At 39.9% G+C, this 18,080-nt stretch overlaps 1 protein-coding gene across 6 annotated transcripts in view; it reads right to left on the bottom strand.

The window, feature by feature from the left end:
- sox6 (SRY-box transcription factor 6) overlaps window positions 1-18,080 on the bottom strand; it is a 130,587-nt gene that overhangs the window by 59,359 nt on the left and 53,148 nt on the right. For all 6 annotated transcript variants that reach the window (XM_075459976.1, XM_075460010.1, XM_075459990.1 and 3 more), the window contains one exon: window positions 5,940-6,029. In XM_075459976.1, coding sequence (XP_075316091.1) covers window positions 5,940-6,029 — 90 coding nt within the window. The remainder of the gene's footprint in view (window positions 1-5,939; window positions 6,030-18,080) is intronic.

Raw genomic sequence — 18,080 nt, 5'->3', positions numbered from 1 at the left:
GTTCTTTCAGCGATCTAATGCATAATTCTTTGACTTTTATAATACAAAGCAACATACCAGGCATCCAGACACCATGGGAGATCATGCATGTATGCAGGGCAGTATATAAAATCAAAATACAATTACATGAAAACAATAATTGTCTCCCTTTTTTCTATTCATCTTTCATTTCATTTATGTTAAGATATCCACCCTCAGTGCCCTTAAAATACAGACAAAATGCACAGTTGTCAAGGTCCCTCACATATAAAATCCTACCAAACAGCGATGAAGGCAATGGCGTACTGTGTGAATTAGTAGTTAGATGTTATCTCATTCTTTTGAAAGAGTATTTATTCATAGATCTTACACAACTGATGAATAAATCAGAAAGCGCTTGCTTCCTTGGTTTGTGCAATAGAAACTGTTGGTTTTGTTGAATAAGTGTATCAACACTTTGTCTTAGTTTAATCCAGATCACATCAATGAAACAAGAGGAATAACAAGAAGCACAGATAACTGAAAGTTGTATTTACAAGGTCTACATGAACACCTGTGTAGCTGTTAATACCCATTTTATCATTAAATCCAACAACACATCATAGCTGTTTTTATTGCACCTCACACTGACATTGAAACAGCAGAGTGAGCTTTGTTAGCACAGTGAATCTCATTCATTCTGTGAACAGTGTAGCTTAATTAAAGGTTCCAAACTCCAATAAAGGTAGTTCATTGGTACTGGTATGTAAGAAAATGAATGATGAGGATGAATAAAACTATTTTACTTGTCGATCCTTGATATCAAGTCTTTCGGGTGATATCAAGGTGTTTCAGATCATTGAAGAGACACAATATCCAGCATATCCTGGACCTACCCTAGGATCCCCTTCTGGTAGGACATGCTACAAATATCTCAACTAGGAAGTCAATAGCACTGCGCAACATCCTACATGATCCATTAAGATTTTTTTTTTCATTTCTATTCTTTCTTTAGAAGAGGGAGAACGGAGATGTGGATGAAAAAGAACAGGCCAAGAATCATGTTTTGAAGTTACAAGAAAGCAATTGAGAGATATCAGTCACCATTGCATGATAAATTGGACTGGGTTGTGGGAATAGTGACTTTAGAAAGCCTGCTGAACACCTCTATTTGCTAACTGGCATGCTCTTTTATGATGGTCCCTAAGATTCAGAAATACTAATGCTGTCTGTGTCTTATCTGTTCACAGCTAAATAATATGTTGGTTTTCATTTACATCCTTAACACGATCTCAGGTCAGCCCATTCACCTTTCATGGTTGTGAAAATACAATTAGCTTTTGCTGCAGGAAAAAAAAGTTTCCAGTATTTTAGTAGAACATCCTTTCACAAATGTCATAGGTTAATCTTTGTAAAGCCCTGTAAATATTTTACAGTCTCTTCAAATGAAAAAAAAGGGCAGATTTGTTTGCATGCAATGTGTGATATACTGTTGAATATCTTCAAGAGAACAAACTATAGCAGACCACAGAAATATAAACACGGAGGATTCTGTCCTAATAGCACACGTACACATACACATGTGAGCACAGAACTAGCTTCTTTTTTTTTTTACTCCATTGCCACAAGCTAAATTCCTCAATTCATTAGAGGAGAAAAACACACAGTCCAACACTGACATGCATTCATCTGGCAAATGTGGCCTGAGGAATAATGATTTACTGTGGCTCATATTTCACCTGAGTGCACAGGGCAAACAGTTGACTGAAGTGTTGTGGAGAAAATGCTAACTGAGGCATTTTTGACTGGAGCAACAGGACAGATGCTGTTTTGTGCTATTTGTGTCAATGTTTTTAAATGTTTGAGTTGATATAATAAACATAACATACACTGTGTAGTTAAAATACACAAATCATTCGGATACTATCCAAATGTCTGAATTTTTATATGTTTATTTCATATATATATTAAATATTTATATATTTTTTTTCTTTCTTTTTTTCTATATGTTTCTAAAGCTACTCAAGATGGCTGTGCTGTGAAATGTATTTTGTTGTGTGTTCTCATCTGACCATCAATTCATGGAGGCTGGTAAGCATGAAGTAAAATTTTTAAGTAAATAAGCGTGTTTTGAAGCTAATGCGAACGACTCAACAATACGGACTCTGTGTTCACACAGTGGACTCCTTTCTGTCTGTGCAGGAGTGTGGCCACCACAGGTAGGACCAGCATCAAATCAGTCTCAGCTGCCACCCTGCCCTGCCCTCTGCTCTACTCCTAAAGAGCTTCCACTTATCTGCCTGCCACAGGACTGTCTGTGTGCACCCGACCACTGTCATGTAGACACCATTCTCAAATTGATTGTGACAGTGCAAGAGCCCTGATTTTTCTGCTTTGAAATTCAAGCTGCCATTTCAACACGACAGTATGGTGTTGAGTTTTTTTCTTTCTTTCTCTTTTCTTGCACAGATTCCAGGAGAATGAATCCAGCTTGTGTTCCAATTTAGAAACTACACATTTTCGTCTGGTTTGAGTGAATGCTTAAGCAGAGTGTTCGTGCATGTGTGTGTGCATGAAATTTTTTCTTTTTCTTTTGAGTAGGGTTCGAGCAGGGGGGGCTTGGGTGTCTAGAACTGCCACAGAGGAGGGAAACTTAAACAGCTCTGTTGAGTATGAAGCTTAAAGACCATGCACAGAGCAAACATGCAACAGAAAGGATATTTATTTGCTTCAGGACACTGTATTTGTGTATGTTCGTGTACTTGTATATTTTTCACATAGCATACGTATTACTATAAATGTCCTACTGTACTGCATCAAGTGGAAAGGAAAAAGATTCTCTGAAGTATATAATTATAAATGTAAAGTCTAAGTATCTACATCTGAAGTCTTTATCTCGGTCTAGTTTTTCTCTTGCACTCCTTCCACCTTGCCTTCTATTATCTGCTACTTTGTGTGGTTTGGAGCCCTTCCAACCAGCCTCCTTTTCTTGCGCTGTGGTTTTGTTCAGGAGATTTCATCGTTCCTGCAGATTGACAGCTAAGCTCAGGTATGAAAACAAACAGTTAGCTCTGGAATTGACGGGTGAAAAGAAATCCGCCACTAATGCTCCCTCAGAAACTCTCCTTTTCGCTTGCACCAACTGATACTAAGCCCTAACAGCATACAGATGGAGATTTGAAGTCATTAACCCTTAATAACACCATCCTACATGTCTGGCTTAAGATCACCACCTTTATTGGATTATGTTATGTTTCTACAGACTCTAAATTAAAACCTAAAACAAGACATTATGCAGCCAAACACCCACACGACAATAAGCTGTAATTATAGATGTGTCATCTGTAAGAGGTAAATGGTTGGGTTAGCAGACCCTGAAAAGCAAATCTCTGATGCTGTTGATACTATTGTTTTGTTTTGTTTGTTTATTGTACAGTGTGTTCACTTCAACAGAATAAAGTATTCAGGGCATGTTTGAACACAACTGCCGTAAAAGAATGTCTCTCTTTTCATGGGTAAACCCTCAGGTAAAATTCTGTCACACCGATCGATTTTCATTTTATATTTGTTTTCTAAGAACGGGACAAAAAGTTATTTCCACACCAGTCAGATTCGACAACTTGCGTCTGCAATTACACAGTTACTTGGCTTTCAAGGTTTTCATTGTACAATGTCAAAAGGAAGGCTAAAAGGTGAGCAGTATAATTTGTGATCTCCATAGGATATACAAGGCCGCTCAGCCAGTAGGTATTCTATTCTTTATCTGCGCGTCAGATTTTATTGCACACTATCTTTCATTTATTTGAAACCAGCAGACATGTTTGCCTTTTGTCCTCATTTTAACCTAACAATTAATGGAAACTCAGATTCATCGTAACACTTTAGATCTTAATCATAAGGTGTTTTCTGCTTGGTACCTTTGTTTGTGTTTTAATTAGTCAGACCTTGTGCATCTTCAACCCTCGGCTTCTTTTTAATTGCCTGTATTTACATCAGGCAGACATCAAACGCAGAGAGGGAGACATTTGTAAGGGTGAGCACAAAGAAGCCCTTTGAAATGTCTACAGTCATATGAAATGGCATGCTAATTAAAAATCTAAGGCTGCCTCTGTGATAGGAGAAGCATTTATATTTGTAACTGTGGTGTATAGACTGTCTCCATAACTCATCAACACACATAGGCCATAGTGTTTATTATCAGGCTCCCTACCTGTTTACAGACCACCAAGTAACCTTCCCGTTCCCATTCATCAAACAGAAGAAATGCCCTGCCTGTAATTTAGCACACCCGATTTCAAAAGGCTAAATCATTTTAAACATTTTACCTCATGCACTTTGATCTACACTGACACACAGTACACTAGGGCAGATACAATGAATCTAGTTTACCAAGCAATCATTCATCTTGCAGTTCATTAAGGTTATTGCCAATGAATATAATTATTAGAACATTCAAGATCCGTTTTTCCTTCCCTGTGGAAGTGGAGTATTCGATAATTAAAACAAAATGCTAGTTTTGCGTATGTGCCATCCATGCAAGTAATAATTCAACCAATGATATGGTGAATTCCTTTCATGTTTGTGAACTATCTTCATTGAACATTAAAGAGTCTATATTACGCTCATGTTAGTGATTTTAGTTTGGGGATCTACTGGAAAAAAGTATACATGTGGTGATGTTCCAGAAACATACTCATTTTTTTCATTACAACTGTACATAAATGCAGCACCTTGTGTCACCTTCTGCCTGAAAAGTTTAAACTCTTGTCTTTTTAGGGCTCAGCTCCAAGATGGTCCAGTATGCTCTGATTGATAAGCTTATTGGATGAAAATGGCTGGATGTAAGAATGATGCTCAATCTTTTTGTGATGTTTGTAAAACTAGCCTTTTTGTGAGGCTTTACGCAAACATGTTTCAATGAGATGTCACTCAGTGAAAGAAGAAAAGCCTGGACTACAAACAAGGCAATTCAGTAACTGTTTTCTGTGAGATAAAAGCTACCTTTGGTGTGGTCTTCAGGCTTTGTTCTGCAGACCTTTTACATGAACATAAAGCTAAATACCACTGTAAAGGTAAGGGGGGAAACCCAGATAGGGTATTATGACCTCTTAAATTAAAACAATAATGTAATACTGGGGGAAAAAAAACATATAACTTGCATCATTTAGATGGTTTCCAAAAAACATTAAAACAAGACACAAAAAGTTCTCTGATGAAGTGCGGGAGCCATTGGCAGCTCTGTGTTATCAGCCAGCTGGTATTGTGCTTTCCTGTGCTTTATAAACACACTCGCTTTCCTGTGCTTTATAAACACACTCGCTTTCAGTAACAGTCAGTGCTAAGGACTAAGCAGCAGCCCTGCCCATCTTTAGTCCACCTTCACCCTGTCATAAACAGAGATTTTGGGGGAGTGCTGAGTTGTGCTTTGCTGTTGTGCGCTGGATACGCTGTGCAGGGCGTTCTCTGTCAGAGTCGAGACATTCCACTCAAACGCAAGCTCACTGAGGAGAGTGCTGTGCACGTCTCCACACTGTCTCCTCTCCTATCTGAGCGGCTTCTCTTCTTTCAGCCCAGCCATGCTCTGTTTACATCAAGCACACTTAAAGTTCAACAATTGCCAGAGCAGCATGAATGCTCTGCATGTGCCGGAGCTGAGTAACAGAGCTCTAGGACGTCTGAAGGGACAACAACAATAAGGCACTGACAAGCACAGAGAGCCTCAGAATATGTCTAAACGGGCTGGAATTTGAAAGAAAAGCACTTTGGATGGAGTTGGGCATTCCAACAAAAGATAAGGGAGGAGAGACATGAATGAGGAGGGCAGCCAAAGGCCTTTGTTTTATTTCAAAGTACAAGGCATTTTCTGATAATTCAGTACATATATTATGTAAGTCTGATGGGAGTCAGGAGCTTTCTAAGATGGCTCAGTGTTATTTGTGAGACAAATCTGCTTGGTTCAGATGCAATCTCGGTATTCTTACCTTTTACTTCTGCCAGCAGTTCACTGGTGTTGAGCCTCTCCATCTTCTCTTTCCAGTCTTTAGAAAGAAGTTTTTCCATACATGATGAATCTAAAAAAGACAAAAAGGACATATTAATTCATTTTCAGCTTTAGTCATATTTTTCTTTGCATAATACTGTGTATGGAATATGGCTTCTTTTCGATAGTTCGGCAGATGTAATAAATCAATTCACTTAAATGAAAAGTCAGTGAATCAGATGAAAGAGAGGCATTTTATTTGATGGCGAACATTAAAAAAGACTCGGCCTGACAGCTGAGAAATGAGCTAAGGGTGGAGTGACGAGAGAAGACAGCACTGTGACGATAACATAAGGGCAGAGACACACATTAAGTGGGAGGCAGGGAGTGAGACTGGGCACGTCCAAATGTTCACATAGCTGCCAATGATGAAAACAATTAACATTTGTCCAGCAGACAATGAATCAGAGGAGGAATGGCTGCAATCTGCCATGCTGTCGCTGGTGTAGCTGATAAAGAACATACTGGGCTGGCTGACCCAGGCCTCCACCATCTCTAGCCTGCACAGGGTTCAGCCTGTTCTAATCAAATACCAGCAGCACAAGTAAGCCTCCAAAACTCCACCTTGAGTCGCTCCTTTAACAAACTGCTTCAGTCTGACAAAAAGCAAGTGAAAAGCTAAGTGCTGTAAGCTTGTTCCTGTTAAGATTTTTTTTTTTCTTAAGTGGTAGTCCTTTCTCATATCGGATGACTATCTAATGATTGTCCTCAGGTTTTATATATTGTCTGAGGATGACATAATCAATAAAAGTTGTTTCTCAAGATTGGACATGAAATCCAAAACCGCAGCAAACAGAAATTACTACCACAAAGCCCTGGGGCACCATAATGAGCTGTTGACCACATATCTAACAGGGGTTCATTTATGAGCCTTTTTCTTCCAACAGGAAGACACAATTCATAAACAAGATGTTTAAAAAAAATACCACACAGGAGGTCTTTCTCAGTTTGGTCTCGCTGTAAAGTGCTTTTTGTTGTAGTGTTTTCTAGGTTGCACAAAATTTTAAACAGAAACAGGGAAGAAAGTTTAAGAATGCCCTGTCAAATGCAACATTCTGGCCGTTATCAGCTTTGACATCAAACACAGAGGAGATTTATACAGTTGAGGATGTATACAAGTGTTGTTTCCTTTTATCCATCTGTTACATCTCTTGCCCACTTTCACAAACCAAACACCATTGCTCCTTCTGCCAAACACACTGACTTCAGACGAACAGGGAGTAACATGGGGTCAGTAGTTCTCGTGGCCTTGTTTAAGGATGGCTTTCAGGGAGATCAAGCAGAGTCACCATTTTGTTTGATTGTCCACTTCCTCCAGTGCGATGGGGGTCGACAGGACATCTTCAGCTCAGGGTCATTATAACATTACTTCTGCTTTATTGACTTTCCAATTCCCAACTCAGTTTGTCCCCTTGACCCTAAAAGAGGAAGGGAGAAAAAAGCTGTGTGCTCTGTGTGTGTTGGTGTGTGTTAACTCCCTGCGTGGCACAAAGATCACAGATCTTAAAACAGGGGTTAAGGGCAGGGGGAGTAGCAAAGCTCAGCTCTTCTTCCCTGCCTCGCACCCCTGGATGAGACAGCTTCCTCCCTTAGAACAACAAACTCACTCCAAATCAGAATCCTAACACACACAGGGCACCGGCGCTTGACATTTTTTCCTTTCAACCAAAGAAAAGTCTGATTTTAAAAGTGCTGAAAAGGGGAATTAGACAAACACATTGAACATATTTTTTTTATGCACACATATGCTCCCTCTTACAAACACGCACACATATGCACGCACACTTTCATAACAGATGCTCGTCCAGCACTTGATCATTAAGGAATGCACCAACAGTTGGAGATAATGCGGTGCCAGCTTCCATTCTACTCCAGTCCTCCCCCTCCCTTCCACCTCCCTCCCAAGAGAGCCGCCGCTCCCTCACTTCTCCATCCCCTCTGCTGGGCCAGACACGACCTGCCAAGTCCTCCAGAACGAGAGACTACAGCTGGAATGCACTGCTGTCCTCCCTGAGCTTCCACCTGGGAGAGGTGAATAATGACCTGGATTAGTCTATAAAATAACTCTAAAACGCCTTTCAGTGTTCGAACAGTGTGGACACAACAGGCAACCAAAAATGGGTTTGGTGAAAAGAGAGCAACTTGTGCGCAGGCGTATTTGGAAAAAAAAAAAAAAAAAAAAATGTAAATGCGTCGGATGTCTGGCTTTTTTCAAAGCAGCCTTCCACAGCCTATTTTCTTCAAGAATTTAGATTAATAGGGGAGAATGCTATTTCAGTTTTTAAAATACATGTCTCTGTTCTCAGGAGAAATCAAAAATGCTAATGGAAACACTGGTCAGTATCAATATACTAATTACTGTCAGCTTCAGACAGAGAATGTTGAAAATTGATACACACTGCATTGGACATAAAACAACAGATTATTTGGGGAAAAATGTTCACACTTGACTCCTGAGTTTTGTGAAATTGAGTGTAAAAGCAATTTATGACAACTAGTGGTGAACTTTCAAGTTTTGGTGTAAAGTTTGCCACTCTTGTCCTTTCAAAGTAGGACATCGCATTCTGGGGAATTAGCTTAAACAAGAGAAGAGTCCAGTAAGTTTATTTTTATTTTCCTGCGGGGGCTATTAAATCTCTCACACCCCCACCCCTTCCATTTTTTTCCTCCCCCTCTTGAGATAAAATGCTCTGTGGCTGGGGAGTAGGCCATTCAGCTGGGAAGAGAATGGAATGAAAACAATAGCCCTTATCAGGCTCTTATTTACATTTTCCCAGCGTCCCTGCAGTAGACAGCTTGGCTTGTCACCAAGCCCAGATCGCCCCACTGGACTAGGACCAACTTCCTCCAGCCCCACTGATTCCAATGGTCCCTATGGACCCTTGCCTGGCACAGACCCCCCTCCACTCTGCAGCTAGCAGAGATAGCAACATACAATACAAAACTACTGGAGTGTGTGTCCAAGATGTTTTCCCATTGAGAGAAGAATGACTTCTGGACTACTAAGCTCATCTGAGTCTTATTGTCTCCTCTCTGGGGCTGGTGCTATGGAACTGGAAAAATGCCCTTAACCTTTTCTTGATTTTTTAAAATGTTTTTTTTCTTTTTTTGAGAGTTTTCAAATGGCACACAGAAGAAAGTGACTAGTCATTACTGTTTTAATACTGCCAAATTCAGTCTGTTTTTCTCTTATCAGGGCTGTCATCTCTAGTGTACAGCTTTCTTATGCAGGTATTCTGTGATCTTATTAATGTAGGTGAACAAGCGCAGGAACTGAGACACCTAAACCTGAGATGAGTTGGCAAGATTAGACTATTTCTTTTTTTCCTTTTCCACTGTATTAAAAACAAAGCTAATGATCCTCATAAATCTCAACAAAGGAATGTTTCTAAGTTGATATGTGACATAAACAAAACCTTCAGCACCTGGCAGCCTGCGGTGCCAGAATATCATGTTGAGCATAAACCATAGGAGGGAAACTACAGTCAGAGACAGGTTATGACTATCTGTCCTGACACCGACTGACTCCCTGACAGTTTTGAAGAAAAATAGTGTTTTTGTCTGTCATTGTCTGTCTTATTCAGCATCCTCCCACAGTTTTTTTCTCTTTGGCAAAAACTAATAATCTGACTTTTGGTTTTCATTGTTCTGATTGCAAATGCTTTTATTAAATTCAATCAATTCCATCAATATCTGCAATTGGGAAGTAAAGTTAGGGTAAAGTAATTTGCTTATTTCTATTTCTATTGCTGAAATCACAGTGTTATACCAAATTGAAAAATGAATGCAGCCCCAAACAAATCTCATTTAGTTTCTTTAGAATTGGAGTGGGCAGCAGTAAAGCAGATCTTAAAAGTTCATGATGCACTAATTTAACAATGACTGTCCAGACAGAAGTGGAATTCTAAATTGGATGTGTATGTTAAAGCCAGCAAATAATCAACAGCAACTTTGGCAACTTCACTTTAACTTAGCAATGTTTTCAATCTGTTATAGGTTTACTAAATTTGTTGATGGAACACAACACGCTATCAGGTTTCGGAGGACCATGACCACCTCAAAGCACAAAAATGGTTTGTTGCAACATGCAGCAGCGGGTGTTTTATTACCCCGGGTTGTCAGCGATGAAAACGTTTTAACTGCTTGCCACAATCTGAACCTCTCTGTGTGCCCTATTCTCCCAGGAGACAGATGATACTTGTGTTTGAGTGTTTGTTGTGTTGAAAAGCCACTGGCAGAGAAAAGAGGGCCATCTGAGAGAGTCAATTTTTGCTATAAGTCATGGATAAAAAACTAAGAGACCTCCACTTTAGCATTGGTCTTGTACAGTATATCAGTTGTCTCAGCCTCAAGGGGAAATGTGTAATTACCAAATCAATGATCAGCTGATGCCGACCATATAAATAATTTCCTTCAGATAATGCAGAGGATCAGACAGCGAGACAAATAGGCGTACAATTTGTATTTGCAGTGGAGGGCAGAGGAACTTCGAAAAGAGGGTATACACAGAGAGTCTAAATAAGAGAATAGGGAATATTTTCTGACATTTGACATATCCAGTTATAGTTAACTGAAACAACCAGGACACAGAAAGAAGTGGGTTTCTGAAAGATCCGTGACCTGGAAAAAACAAGCTAAGGAGTGTACATGTAAAATAAGAGGAAGTTTCTCTGGAAAATTAGAACAGCCATTCAAAAACCAGAAATCTATGATTGTAGCGATTGTTAGTTTATTCTTGATATTTCATCAAGGTAAAGGGCCGAATAAATTGACATAAATGATATCCTCTGTTGCTTAAAAGAGGATTTGACGAACTTCTTTATGTTGCCAGTATAATATAATATAAGGGGAATTGAATAAAATAATCAAGGAGAACTTCATGAGTTTTTTTTCTAAAAGCTGTTAAATTCCTGACATTTTTTACATTCACCGTTATATCTTTGAGGCATAAATCCTTAGATGTACAACTGTCAGAATCTCAGACTAACAATGGCAAGTTAACTTCTAATTTCTCATCCCCACTGCACTGCACGGGAAACAAATCAAAAGTCGAGATTTTTAAAAAAGAAAATGACTGTGACACACTCCAAGAAGTCCTTTGAATATCTTAATCACAGGCACACTAAAAACAAGACCCCATCATCAAACCAAATAAAACATAATAATTACAAGAGGCAGGCAGGGAAGTGAAACCCAGAGAGAAAACATGTTTTTGTCATTCAGCCGGTAGTCCCTGAGACAACAGCTGTTGGATGCTGCAAATACTCCTGAAGTCTCCATAATCATGCTGTTATTGAAGTGAGGACAAAAAGGGCACTAATTGCAAGGGAGCAATCGGAACGCAATAGGTTACACACCCGGGTGATGCTGCACAATGCAAACTCTGAAGAGGCAGCTTGGGGGGGGGGGGGGGGGGGGCATTCTGAGCACAACACACCGTTGTCGCTCAATTTCAGGCAATTACCTTTCCTCGTTGTCAACAGTTGCAATAACCTCTACCATTTCCAGAGGACTCTTTGGTGCAGTTAAATAATTCCAGCTTTTTAAAATATAATTACTGGTGATGGTATGCATAAATAAAGAGGTCCAGTTCTTTGCATCAGAACTGTCAGTGTACTGCAGAACACCTGCACCTCGTGGTGGGCTTTCTTTAACTGACACCTAATTATTATTCCACTTGGTGAACATCTCTGTTAGTCACCTTTAGACTATCCTTTTTGGTCATGTAAACAGTTACTATAAATATACTGTAGGTCATCTAAATAAGATGAGCTTCATATGAGAGAAAACATATTTCTGTTTCAGTGCTTCCATCTTCTCCCAACTTCTGGTTCTGCCTTCCTTTCAGTCTCTTAAATCCCTGCCAAAATCAGCTGTTAGTCTCTAAAACGTAATGGGTCAGCAGAAGATTTTTTTTCTAAGTCAAAGGTCTTTTCACGAACAGGCTTTTGAGGCTTTGGAAAAGCTTTAATGAGGGCCGACATGGGATTAACAGTTAAATACAAAGTACTTTTCAGTTTAAACACTACTTCCGACTTTTTCATTGATGTTTGTAAACATTTGCTAGCAGCAAATTTAAATCCATTTCCACTTTCTATCGTGTGGAAAGTTTCAGAGTTAAAGGCAAAGTGGAATCAAAGAGTTTGACACATGCGAGCACAGGTCAAAACTACTACAAACTGTGAATTTGAGTAAACAGAAACCATCTGCAGGTAACTTTCTGAGCCCTTTAGTGCTTGCCTTAAGAAGCAAAATACACTTGCCTCTGTGTAGAGGAGCCTCTCCCCTATCCCGCATCTATATCTGCACTGACCAACATGTTAATCCCACAGAACTGACCTGCCCATTCTGAGGAACCATCTACACACAGCAACCTGACCTTTCTAAATAGGACACGTGTCTATCAAGCATATATGAATTAAGCAGCCCCGAGAGGCTTCACCTTCTGAGCTGAGCAGCATGTGACCTCTCCCAATCCATTTTACTGCGGCACTCTGTGGCAATCAGGCTTGAATTATTAAAGTGAGCAGTGAGCAATGATCAATTCATTGCGGCCCTTGCTCGCAGGCTGCCCGGCCGTACTTCAGCAGAAATGACATTGAGAACACTTCAGTATGCTTCCAGACAATGCACATAAATGTGAAATATGACAGACCAAATATGTCAATAATCATAACTGTACAGACTGAGGCCATGTCCAGGCTAATCCCACTGAAATGCTGTTAGATGACAATGAAGTGACCAGGTTTCAGGTTTTGATTCCTTACAAGTGCTTTCTTGAGAGAAAAAGAGGTTCCGGGGTATATGATAATACTGTATGTTAAGAGGTGCTGTATGTTAAACCGTATCGTATTGGTGCTCATAATGAATATTCTGCGCATATTTTTGTCATTTCTTGGAAGAAAGCCCCCAAAGACTTGTAGTCATATCGCAGCCTGAACTGCTTCTCATCTTCACAAGTTATACGGTGAAAAACAAAAGCAAAGACATTTGAAAAGGAACCTGGAAATAGGAGAACAGCGAGGGGAAAAAAGAAATCCAATCAAAACTTTGCAAGGAGGAGATGAGGAGCCAAGATAAACCAGTACTCAGAACCCCCAAAACTGCAATCTCCCCTTAAGCCGGAGAGTGGCAGCTGGCAGAACAGCTGGTGAATAGGATTAATGTCAGAAGAATGAAATAAAACTCAACATATGTCCGAGCCTGAGGTGTTGGGACTGTGCGTGATTGTGCCCCCGATGGATGCCATGTGTGCAGCTGGAAGAAGCTGCTGTGCTGCTCTGCTTTCTACCCCACAAGGTCACTTCTAAGAACTACGACCATTAAATGCTTGGAAAGCAAAATTAACTTTTCATTCTCTCTTCGCTCTCTTCCTTTGCTTTTAAGTCTTTATTCAGACAGCAGAGGGAGTCTTTTGAACATTGTTATCAATACAAAATTCAGAGAATCAAACAACTGCAACTTTTATTCAACCAAAGAAGAACATATAAGGCATGTGAAAAGATTCAGACAAGGCCAAAATTTAGTGGAGATTTTATATAACTGGATTGCAAAATAACTTGTCAAAATCCTATTCGCTTTTTCATACTATTTAAGCCTTTCATCCTAAATGTAACATATAAACATATATATATATATATACTATGTTATCTATTATGTTTTTTTTAACATGACAACTACAGTGAAAAAAAAGAGACTACTTCTGGAATCTAAACCGATGCTGATGAGAGGATCAGTACAGGATGAAGATTACGAGGAGAGATATGGAGACTTGATTTCAATTTATAATTTCCATTTGATGTTGGCAATCATTACGGTCCACACACTGTAATAAATTATAATAATTCCGCACAAAAATTTAATTACTGGGTACCTTGCATTGGGGAGATTTTTTTGGGGGTACCCAGCAATTTAACTGTCAGACATAAACTATTCTGCTAATCAATGCTGAAAAACATTCACATTTATTCATCTATGTTAAATTAATAGACGTGTGAGGAAAACGAGGAGCACAGTTATCGTGGCAGTTCAGTGTGATTTAGTAAATTAATGGGTGTCTGACTCCACAAGGACAAAAAGAGACTAATAGGATCCACATGAATGGTTTACAGTTAGCAGTGAAGGGTTAGGGTGTCTGGTATAGCCCCTAACTTTATCTCAGGAACACTGGACATTAATGTTGCGAAATACATACATATATGTATATATATATACACATATATATATGTGTGTAAGACATTGTGTATTTAGTAATACGCAGTACTGTGAATGTGTTGGATATTTCTACAGTGTGTATGCTTGTGTGTGTGTGTGTGTGTGTGTGACTATCCTCTAACTGTACATTCTCATTAAACGACAGTTTTTGGTTGGAAAAACTGATGCTTTTTCCTCATAATTACAGTTGTTTATTGAATCAGTTTTGTTTACTAAAATGCACAAATTCAAAAAGCACACATGCTGTTCATTGGACCGTAAGAAAAAAGGTCAATATTTTTAGATTACAGTAATTGCTCTCTGAGGAAGAAAAGGAGATAGATGCACCCACCAAAAAATAGTCTATTTTAGTGTTCAATAGCTGCACCAATTAGTCAGGATCTGTGTATTTGTATTCATCTTATCAAATTCAGAATTTTTACAATTTTATCAACACATTTAATAACAAAATACAACAAAAATTTAAGAAATAGTGTTGGTTCACTGTACAGTTATGACTCTTGCCTCAGTACTTGATAAAGAAATCATGTAGTTGCCATAGCACATCTAAAGGTTAAGCATTCCAAATTTAAGAAAGTCCCCATTCCTTTGCCCTCAGCTAAGTGTCTCAATGTGCTGTTGTTCAAGTTCGGCAACAATAGACGCTGTATTTTTCTTTTCAGTCAGCCCATTCCCTTCCTGTGGGATACAGAGCCATACGGACTGCAACCTGCTGGGCAAAGATGGAGAAATTTGCCTCTCATGAGCGACTGAGCTTATTGGTCCAGGTCACAACAGGGAAGCTAACAACAGGCTTATAGCACTGGCTTTGTTGAGTAAAGTGCCACCCATCCAGAAATAATATGACAAAGAAGAAGCTAGGAGATGATCGCTGCAGTAAACAGTACATATAGTTTATGCACTATATCAGTCTAATGCTGTATTTTCTGTTATATGAGATTCAGGAAGTCTCCAAAAAACTATTAATCCTAATTTTAGATATTAACATGAACTTATTGACTGACATCCATGACAAGCACTTGTTCATCTAGCATCATATGAATTTTTAAATGGCGTCTCAATGCAGTCTTAAAAATTACACAAGATGATGATATGAATCCATTCACTATCATCATTGGCACTCATGTTTTGCAATGCAATAAAACACAGTTCCTTTCATTTATTTTGACATTTCATCACACCTTCTCATGCATGTAATATTATTGGATAAGGACAGGAAAAGGCATTGAGTGGGACAAAACGTGTGTTTTACTGCTGATTAAATAGTCTCTTTGTTCATGAGCCTGTTCATCAAAGTTTGCTGTTAAGATGGGAAAAAAACAATGCAGATATGTTAATAAGCTTCATTTAGGCAACTTGTCATGTTTGGTTGCGTCAAGGCGGATCTCTTTTCTGGATGGCTGACGTATCTCTGACTTACGGAGAAAGCCTGAAATCTGCTCTGAAATCATTAGCAGGCCACAGAGGCTGTCTGTGCCCAGGGTGTGTGTTACACTCACACTATTTTGATCCTTGGTCAGATGACACCGGTTCTTTTGTCAAGTTATGTGTGCAGAATGTTTGGGAGCTGAATGCCAAAGCTAGGACAGTGATACTTAACTGCCATACAAGTTTCCCAGTGTAACACTACTGCAGGCATTAGAGTACACACACACACACACACACACAGCAGGACACATGTGCCTTCACTCTGCCCCACATCCCGCTGTGGAGCAGCCCCCATTCTTCCTATTTCTGACTGCTTCAGCAACCCCTACTCCAATGACTGTTTGCAGTTTGTCTGCATATGACCCTCTTCATGTTTTTTTATAACTGCAAAACAAGGCTGTTATCTCCCACTTGTAGCCTACATGGCCTAGTGACAAATATAGTAGCATTAATGGCTTCTGCCTTCTTACATGTCAGCACTGCACCCTCTCCATGTCTCTCTGAAAACTGTGCAGTCACATAAAACAGTCAGGCCATCATAAACTACTGCTAATTTTACCATTGAGTTATTCACATGCAGCAAATGGGGTTATCTATTGTTTTCTTTTGACAACAAAAAAATTCTAATATATATACTACAAATGCAATAATGCCACTGATGGTGTTTCTGTGTAGCTCATTATGAATGCAGTTAATGAGCCATACCTACAGCCTGTGTGTGGGTGTGTGAATATGTAAAGACAAATAAAGCTCTGTGCAACTCTGGCCGTGATTTGTCTCTTAGAGACACCCGTTTCCTCCTATCAAGGGGTTCCTGTGCAGCTAGTATGCCAGGATCACAATGGGAGTTTTGTGCGGCCTGGGCGCAGGGGGACACACTGAACAGCTGAAACCCAGGGAAGATGGCCCCTGGAATGCTCCACAGCAGTTGCTACTGTTGACTAATCGGAATATGAGAACTAGGGAAGGTGATCTTGAATGCAAAGAATGGCACATTGAAGAAGCAGCTGCTTGTTTTGTCATCTGAATGACCAAGACAGCAGAAAGGGTTCCCGTTTTGAAGGGGCAACAAAATCTATATCTTAGCTTGTGTAAAGTGAAACCTGTGTTGGCCCTATGGGGACAAGCCTGTGTTATGTGAGGGCTCTGTTTTGGAACAGATAGTAAATACATAATTCAGCAGTGTACCAGGCTCTTTGGGCTGACTATTCCCCTCATGCAGGCACTCCATTTAGCAGTGGGCTCTGATCTCAGCCTGGCAGCAGAGCAACTTTGCCAGTGGAGAGCAAGAAAGGGTGGGAGAGAAAATTCATAGGAGGAAGGAAAATTTTGATCTGGGCCAGATAAGGGTTGACAATATGATAAAGTAGAAGACTGGGGAAAAAAAATTACAGGAGGAGAGGCGGGACAAGGGGAAAAGCAAAAACCAGAGAAGAAGGATAAGGATTAGAAGAAAGAATAGGAAAGAGTGAGAGGCCGTGTGTTGGTTTTGTGAAAGTTCACGTCAGTCTGGCATGCTGCCTTCGGCATACAGCCGAAAAATCTATTTAACGTCTGCTTCATTGGGTGACAAGAGGGTTGATTGGCAGAGAGCAGAGAGCCACTTTTGATCATGTGTCCTAACAAGCGATTCCAGCTCATGTCTCTTCAGCCTGAACAGATCTACATTACCTATTCAAACAAAAGTGACAGACCGGAGCACTGCTCCACTGAGCTGCTCCACCACAGGCCAAGAGCAAACACACAGACATGCTCATACACACACACACACACACAGAGGAAGACCCCCACTGACACGTATGCAAGCGTGAACACACACACACAGACACAGAGAAATACTGGCCATTTGATCAAATAGATTATCAAGATAAAGAGCATGCTGAAATTTGTTGACAGAAACAACAGATTATCAAAGGTTGTTGGGACATAGCACACAGGGGAGATGCTTGACATATGTTTGGCGTGTGTAAAAGTTCTGACAGGAAGGTCCTGGCCTTATCCTGTCTGGAAGGGTGCTTCAGTCAGATGCAGCGTAGAGCGATGTGTGAAGAATGCCTCAAAGTCGGCAGCCAAGGCAACTGGATTTCCAGTCCTTATTGCATATGCATGGAGTCAGAGGCTCATGCTCAGATCATTATAACAAAGATTCCTATTAATTAGGTGGGATAAAGCAGAACCAGATGACATGGCAGCTGGGATGAGACGAGGGGAGAAGGGCGGGAACTAAAAGAGGAGGGAGAGAGTGCATCAATCTGTTTTGGGGGCAGGGAAGGTATTTTTTTGTAAAAGTATAATCCAGATTATACACTCGATAATCAACCTTAAGAAAACCTATCAAAATCTCTTTATTGCTGCATTTAAAGTAAATTAAAGTACAAAAATAAATGCGTTGACACTATCAACACCTGCAGCCAATTTCCAGACAGCCTCCTCATAGAGT

Source organism: Odontesthes bonariensis, chromosome 1, assembly GCF_027942865.1.
Source record: "Odontesthes bonariensis isolate fOdoBon6 chromosome 1, fOdoBon6.hap1, whole genome shotgun sequence".
Taxonomy (NCBI): Eukaryota; Metazoa; Chordata; class Actinopteri; order Atheriniformes; family Atherinopsidae; genus Odontesthes; species Odontesthes bonariensis.
Note: the sequence above shows the minus strand (reverse complement) of the source record. Positions and strands in the feature narration are given on the sequence as shown.